The 7,983-nt window shown below is 52.4% G+C and overlaps 1 protein-coding gene across 1 annotated transcript in view; it reads left to right on the forward strand.

Annotated features, from left to right (window-relative positions):
* The window catches only part of JMJD6 (jumonji domain containing 6), an 11,594-nt gene extending 4,347 nt beyond the window's left edge, over positions 1-7,247 (forward strand). The window contains exons 5-8 of the mRNA XM_006886353.1: positions 2,578-2,864; positions 4,648-4,783; positions 5,988-6,126; positions 7,116-7,247. Coding sequence (XP_006886415.1) covers positions 2,578-2,864; positions 4,648-4,783; positions 5,988-6,126; positions 7,116-7,247 — 694 coding nt within the window. The remainder of the gene's footprint in view (positions 1-2,577; positions 2,865-4,647; positions 4,784-5,987; positions 6,127-7,115) is intronic.
* The last annotated feature ends 736 nt before the right edge of the window (positions 7,248-7,983 follow it).

Consider the following 7,983-nt stretch of genomic DNA (forward strand, 5'->3'; position numbering starts at 1 on the left):
TTTTTTTTATTTGCAACTTTTTGAGAAAGCTCCATACCGCCTTCCACAGGGGTTGCACCATTTTACACTCCCACCAACAGCGAGTAAGGGTTCCAGTTTCTCCACAACCTCGCCAGCATTTATTTGTTGCGTGCTATTCTGTTAAATTTTGCTATTCTGACTGGGGTGAGATCTCATAGTTGTTTTGATTTGCATCTCTCTTAGAGCTAAGGATTTTGAACATTTCTTCATGAGCTTGTTGGCCATCTGAATGTCATCTTTGGTGAAGTGTCTGTTCATATCCTGTGCCCGTTTTTCTATTGGATTATTTACCTTTATTTTGTTGTGGTGGACCTTTCGTTTCTTGAGTTTACTCTGTCAGCACACCTTTTCCCAGAAATCAGCGAATGTGTCTGCTTTTGATGGCTGCACGTTGAGCTGGCTCAGGGGGCCTGGGTCTGAAGTCACTGAACAGGGTACCACGTGGGCATCAGCATTCCCTCGAGCCCCCCTCGTGATTTGAATCTGCCACCAACTTTGAGGGAGGCAGTGATGCACAAAGGAGGTTCTCCTCTTCCCAGCCTGTCCAGCAGCCGTGTCGGCCGTGCACGGTTCCTTCAGCCTTTCTGTGTGCCGGAGCACATGCTGGTGGTCAGTGCCGACTCTTAGCTGACTCCAGTGGGTTTTCAGAGGCAGGAAATTGCGTGGGAGGTGACTGCCCATCTTTGTCCCACAGAGCAGTTGGTGGATCCAAACCAACTGCCTTCAGGTTGGCAGGACAGCTCCCTACCACTCGGCCACCAGGGCTCCCTAGAGTATGTGAAGTCTCCAGAAGAAAGACAATGACCCTGGTCCGTCCCTGTCCATTTTACGGTCATAAGTCTTAAGTGAAACAAATGGGATTAGCCTTTGTCAAAGTAGGAGTGTAGGCCAGCCACTCGTTATAATTCAGTCTACCGTCCTCTGCCCACAGAACTGTCAGGGCGTGTCCTGCAGGGTCCTCCGCTGGCAGTGGTGGGCACCTGCGCTGTCGACTCTACGGTCAGCCTCCCCGCATCTGCATCCATACCCCCTACCTCCAACTAGGAGTAAGAAGGGCCACGTCACCCCACCCCACCCCCTACCCCGGCGTGGTGCTCGTCCCCATGTCCTTCCCTCTGCTGACAGCTCGGGCTCTGCACACTGGTGATCAGGAATTGTGCTGCCAACACAAAGGTGCACAGTCGGAACCCACCAACTGCTCTGCAGAGCAAAGATGGGCCGTCAACTCAGGTGTGATTTACTGCCTCTGAAAACCTGTGGGAGTCAGCTATGGGTCAGTTCCAGCGCTGTGGTGAGCACAAGAAGCTTGACAGCTCAGACTGTGGTGTCAGGCTTTATAAATACGAGAGAGACAGAAATAGAACAGGTGACCCGCCTGATGCCTACCCGGCAGACAAAATGATTGCGTTTCCAACAGTGGCTGGAAATGATTTATGTGTAAAAGAAAGCTTCTTGGAACAAGAGGTAAAGTATCGTATTACTCACTCACTGTGATTTGGAACTGACTCCTTGCTGACCCTCCAGCAGGTTTTCAGAGGCTGCAAATCTCATAGGAGGAGATTGCCCATCTCTTTGTTATTGGGGTGTTTTTTGTTGATTTGTCTACAAAGTTGGTATACACTGTGTTTCACACTATCCTTCATTTAATTGTGTTTCAAACAATTGTTCCTGTTCATTATGTTTATAAAATTAACCACCATTGGGCTATGGCCACCATTACCCTTTTTCCAGACCCCTGCCGGATTTCCTTTACCTCCTTTACCTCCTCCTCTACGTACCATATTGTGCAACTCTGTGATTCCTCCCCTCACCTCACCCCTCTGCTCTCACCCTTTCCCACATACACGTTTTACTAGATACCTATTTCTACAGTAATGGTCTTATGCAACATTTCTCCTTATGAGACTGAGTTCACGTAGCATAATGCTCTCCCAAGTTAGGTAGTAATTTTCAAAATTGTTGCGCCCGAGTGCTGCGTAGTATTCCATCGTATGAATGTGCCACAGGTTCTCAATCCATTTGATTGTGGTTGGACAGTTGGGCTGTTTCTGTGCCCTTGTGATGATGAATAACACAGCTGTGAACCTTGGTGTCTCTAAGTCTCTGTGTCGTATTTCTCATTTTCTCAGGGTGTATTCCTAGCAGTGGAATAGCTGGGTCATACAGAATTTCTATGTTGAGCTTTTTGAGGAAGCGCCGCCATGCCTTCCAGAGTGGTTGCACCATATCTCTCCGCGTCCTATCCAGTACTTATCGCTTGTTGTCTGTTAACACGTTGCCGCAAATGACGGCAGCAAGAATGTGTTTCCAAGCCCAGTCGTCAATTTAAGTCTGCTCCAGGGTGTGATGGTGTCTCATTGTGGTATGATTTGCATCTCTCTTACTGTTGGTGATTTTGAGCATCTCTTCATGTGAAAGTGCCCGTCTCTCTCTCCCAAGTCAATCGTTGATGGATTCAAACCAGTTATATATATGTCATCTAAAGACTGAGAACTTAGCACGAGTGGATGTGTTGACTTTGCCTCTCACTCCCAGCTTGATGTTTCCATCCTGCAGGTGGTTTGTGATGGGGCCACCTCGATCTGGAACAGGAATCCACATTGACCCACTGGGCACCAGCGCCTGGAATGCCTTGGTCCAGGGACACAAGCGCTGGTGCCTGTTCCCCACCAGCACACCCCGGGAACTCATCAAGGTGACCCGAGAGGAAGGAGGGAACCAGCAGGACGAAGCCATCACCTGGTTTAATATCATTTATCCACGGACACAGCTGCCCACCTGGCCACCCGAATTCAAACCCCTGGAAATCTTACAAAAACCAGGAGAGACTGTCTTTGTACCAGGTACACCCGAACTGGACACCAGTCCATGCTTTGATTTCAGTAGTTTGTCATTTTGGAGTAGAGCTAGAGAGTGAGACCAGAGAATCCCTTTGCATCCGCCTTTAAGTGACTGGCCGGCAGTGAGGCACAGCATCTGCCTCTGTAACTAAGGGGCTGCTGCCCGCATTTCCTGCACTTTAGCTTTAAAACTTGTGATGAACTCGCCACACCAGTGTTTACCCCAGAACAGGACTAGTGTCTGAGGAGTATTTTTCTGTGATTGGTTTTGGATGCACTGGTGTGCTGGTGGGCTGAGCAGGAAGTCCTGCCTTTGGTGCAGGTCGTGGCTGCCCTCTGTGTGTGAAGTTAGAACTGCACTCTGGGATTTTCAGCGACTGGATTTTTGAGATCACCAGTCCGTCCTTCTCATGTTCCCCTTGGATGGACTCTTAACTTCCAACCCTTCAGTTAGAAACCGTGCACATTAATTGTTTGGATTACCCAGAGGCTCCAGTTTAACGTGGTTGTTGTTGTGGGGTGCTGTGACTGGATTCCAGCTTGTGGCGACCCCACATGACTCAGTAGAAGGGTCTGGTGTGTTTGTGGCTGTGGTCTGTGGTGTGCTTGGTCTTCTTCCTGGAGCCGCTGTGGGCTGGGCCTGCCAGCACTTCAGTTAGCCCTGTGTTAGCAGCCGTACCTGTGGCAACCAGGCTGGTCCTTAGAGCATAGCTGTGAAGGATGCCCTCAGGGTGCAGAAGTGGACACGTCTTGTCCCCAGACTGACTGGTGGGTTTGAAACAACTTCTCAGTTCATGCATGGGTCTGCCAGAATCAGGAGCTAGGAAATCCCGCACCGGAAAACTCATGCTCTGTGAAATATGTGAAAGTCACATTATGTGGGACAGGGATTCCCCTTCTAGAACTTGCTGCCCTTAACAGTAGTTTTATTCAAAGATTTGGATAAGAGACCCCAAACTTGTTGTGTTTGACCAAATAGTACAACAGCCCTAAACCCTGCTCTATCCTGCGCCAACTGCACTGCCTCTGACACACTCATCCTGATTACCCCAGTCACTGAATCAATCCACCTCATAGAGGGCCTTCCCCTCCTGCGCTGTCCCTCTACCCTACCAAGCATGATGTCCCTCTCCAAGGACCTGTCCCTCCTTACAACATGTCCAAAGTATGTCAGACGAAGCCCCAGAATCCTTGCCTCCAAGGAGCAGCCTGGTTTAACCCTCTCTAGGATGAATCTGTTTGTTTTCCTAGCAGTCCAGGGTACATTCAATACTCTTCTCCAGCACCACAGCTCAAAGGCGTCAATTCTCCTTCTATCCTCCCTAGTCATTGTCCAACTCTCTGATGCATAACAAGTGATTGCAAAGACCATGGCCTGTATCAGGTGCACCTTAGTCTCCAGAGATATATATTTTAATATCAGAAATGTTTCATTTTCATTATTTTCACTGTTGCACATTTTCTTCCTCCCCAATCTGGCCCTACATTGTACCCCTTGTTCCAGATTGTTGGCATATAAAGCAGACCAGGTCTCTGTCACAACCAGTCTCCTACTGTTGCATGGAAGCAGCCATAGCTAGTGTGTAAGTGAATGAACATGGCTGTGCTCCAATAAAACTTTATTTACAAAAAGAATGTCATCTGCTGATCCCTGGATCAGAGCCACATTTATCATTGAGAGCCAGTGTACTTGATGGATAGGAACCCTTAGTTTCAGGGTCTGTGTGATGTGCTAATGGGGTCCCAAGTCAGTCCTTGTCTTAACGTTTATTCTGTTGGCTTTCAGGAGGCTGGTGGCATGTCGTCCTCAACCTCGACACCACCATCGCCATCACACAGAATTTTGCCAGTAGCACCAACTTCCCTGTGGTATGGCACAAGACGGTAAGAGGGAGACCAAAGTTATCGAGGAAATGGTATAGGTGAGAGACTTTTTTTTCCCCTTAGATTTGCTTTGTTCCAATTCCTACCCCAGCAATATACGGTGGGTGCCTGGGAGAAGCTGGGGCCCAGGTGCTTGTGAATCGAGGAACCTGGGCCACGGTCAGGGTCATGCTGGGGCAATTGCCAGTCTCGGGGTGTCCAGTTAAGACTGCATGTTTGAGCAAAGCCAGGCCCAGCCTGGTCCTCCCTGGTTGGTTCTTGCTGTGTTGTGCCCTCTTTCTCCACGGTGCGCGCTGGCAGAGAGGCCACCTGGTTTGGGTTTGGTTTCGAAGCTTTTTCTCACCCAGGAGTGCTGTTCCCATTTGATGCATTTTCCTCAGTTCTGTGAGAGAGGTGGTGGCCCCGGAGACTTAGCTCCTTTGTTTATCCACAGAACAGATACAGCACGGGCCGCGGCAGTGCAAGCCACCCCCAGCCACCCCGTGCCACTGTGTCCCAACCTTGACCTGGAGGGACCAGCTCTCGGGGTAAGAGGGGTTCCGGCTCGTTCCGGGCTCAGCCTCCCCGCCGAGAGGGCCAGCAAGGGTGGTGGCATCCCTTCTCCCGGGGGTCTGGGGCGACTGCGGCCCCTCACTCCGCAGGCCGCTGTGTGCTGTGACGGTCACCCCACCAGCCTTGCCCCGAAGCTGCTCTTTTGTCCCCAATGCCAGTGGACACACCTTCCGTTACCTGAGGGGGCTGCCCTCAGAGCCCACTGCCGTTTTCACATACCGGTTGGGGCTCTTTGTTACTTGACTTCTTGTATTATGAGCACAACTTTTTACAAAGAGCATTTAACTGAACCTGAGTTCAGTCACTACGTGTTGTGTTGTGTTGTGGAAATAGAAGGTTTTTAGTGCTTGGTTGTTTTTTGGTGTTTTAAATAAAAAACTATTTAGGAAAAGAAACTGGTTTCTTCCAAGGTGGCAGGAGACTGAGCCTGCCTCCAGTGGCCTGAGCCCCAGGTGGGCCCCTGTCAGCACCTCCGTGCAGGTGAGAGGAAGCGGCAGGTAGCAGGCCCTCCTACTGTCGTGCTGGCTGACGGCAGGTGTAGAAGGTTCAGGAGCCCCCACCACTCTCCAGACTCCTGGATTGTCACACTGCACATTTCCACACGTTCCTGAGAGGTGCAGGACTCGCTGTGTGTTCCCTCCTTGTGGGACTGTCGCTGGCCACCACACTGAGACCCTCCTTGTCCCTCAGGATCCTGAAGCAGGAGCACCCCGAGCTGGCTGTCCTGGCTGACTCGGTTGACCTGCAGGAGTCCACAGGCATCGCCTCCGACAGCTCCAGCGACTCGTCCAGCTCGTCCAGCTCCAGCTCGTCTGACTCCGACTCTGAGGTGAGGCCCAGCCTGCTCCCCACCCGCTTTCCGGGCTCCCGTCTGCACGTCACAGTGGGACACACGCGAGCTGTCTCGTGTCCTCTGGTCGTGTCTGGCATGGTGGACCTGGCCATCGCATAGCTTCTCTGGCAGTGGCCCCGGGAGGGGTAAAGACAGTTCTGAGAGTGTGGCACAGTCAGCAGGTGGGGTCAGGTAGACGCAAAGCCCCACGAGCTGGATGGGAAGCTGAGGGGTCTGTGCCCACTTGGAAGCAGGGCACGCATGTCCCTGCTGAACTTGGTCAGGTCGTGGACCCAGCGCTGTGCTGGACGGTGAGGTCCGGCATGATGGAGGGCACCTGCGCATTTCGAGGGTCGTTTTTGTTGTGTCATCATCAGTCAGACAGAACACACCTACCCTGGGGCTTCCGAGGCTGCAGTCCGTGGGACCAGGTCACCATCACCCGGAGCTGCCAGTGTGTTCACTTACTGTCCTACACATTGATGGCCAAAGGCTCGGTCACTGCACCAGTAAACCACCAAACACAGCCCGTTGCTGTTGAGTCCATTTCAGTCCACAGCAACCCTGAAGGTCCGGCTAGAGCTGTCCCCAGGCTTTCTGCAAATCTCTTCAGGTGGACACTGCCACATCTTCCCCCAGCGGTGCCCAGTGGATTCTAAGTGCTGACCTTCTGATTAGCAGCCACTGAGTCAGTTCTCGGTTATAGTGACCTTCCTTCTGAGGCTGTTAGGGGAGGAACTATTCTTCAGAGCCCTGGTAGATTCAAACTTCTGACCTCTGGATAATTGGCCCCATGCATTAGACACTAGGCCAACAGGGCTGCTGAGTGCTCTGATTTCAAACAGATCACCCTTCCCCCAGAGAACAGCGTCTGAGGGCTGGGGCGCTGCCAGGGCCCACTCACCAGTCTGACCCCTGAGGTCGGGGGCTGGCTTGAGGAGGAAGTGGGCTGCGCCAGGCCGACACACTCTCTCTCCTGAACGCAGTGTGAGTCTGGGTCTGAAGGCGACGGCATGGTGCACCGCAGGAAGAAGCGGAGGACATGCGGCATGATGGGGAATGGGGACACCACCTCCCAGGACGACTGTGTGAGCAAAGAGCGCAGCTCCTCCAGGTGACCGTGCCGGACGCCCCCTGGAAGGAGGCGCACAGTGCGGGAGGGCTGGGCCGCGGGCTGCCGCCGAGGGGAGGGCTCCCGGCGCCGAGGAGGACACTCAGCCTGTGGCAGTAGCTCTGCCCTCTGTGGCCTGTGCAGAGGACCCGTATGGATAGTGCCAAGAGAGCCCTTGACATTATTTAATAAAGTGGAATCGTTTTACATCTCTGGCATCTCTTCCTTGGAAACACAGGAATTCCGCTGGGTTTTTCCCCTTGTTTTGTGGTCTTAGGGGAGAGTGGGAACTCGGGCGTGTGTCCTCAGGGACGGGCTGGGGGCTGACAGAAGGTCCTCCAGGCTCTTGTGAAGAGCAGGGCCCTGGGCAGTTGGCCTTCACTGCTCAGTGCTCAGCCAGCCAAAGTGGGCAGACGCAAAGCTCTTGAATGTTCTGTGACATCACTGACTTCAGTCTTTTTTGTAGCTAGAGTGTTTGTAACATTCTTGTCACGTTTTGGGTTTTGATTTTGTTACTGGATCTCAGTTAAAACGTAAAGTCGCCATCAGTTGAGGGACTCATCTGCGGGCACTTTCCTAGTGCCGAGCATGGACTCGCTTTAGCAGGGAGGCCTCTTTCCCGGGCTCTGCGGTCCCTCAGGTTGGTGGCAGCCTGCGGCCAGTTTGCACAGTGCTGTGGAGTGGAGCCAGGTGCAGCAGACACGCGAGGTGGTGGAGAGATAGAGCACATGAGGGATCCTAGC

This window comes from Elephantulus edwardii, unplaced genomic scaffold, assembly GCF_000299155.1.
Source record: "Elephantulus edwardii isolate Elephantulus edwardi_28Jun2011 unplaced genomic scaffold, EleEdw1.0 scaffold00048, whole genome shotgun sequence".
NCBI classification, from domain to species: Eukaryota; Metazoa; Chordata; class Mammalia; order Macroscelidea; family Macroscelididae; genus Elephantulus; species Elephantulus edwardii.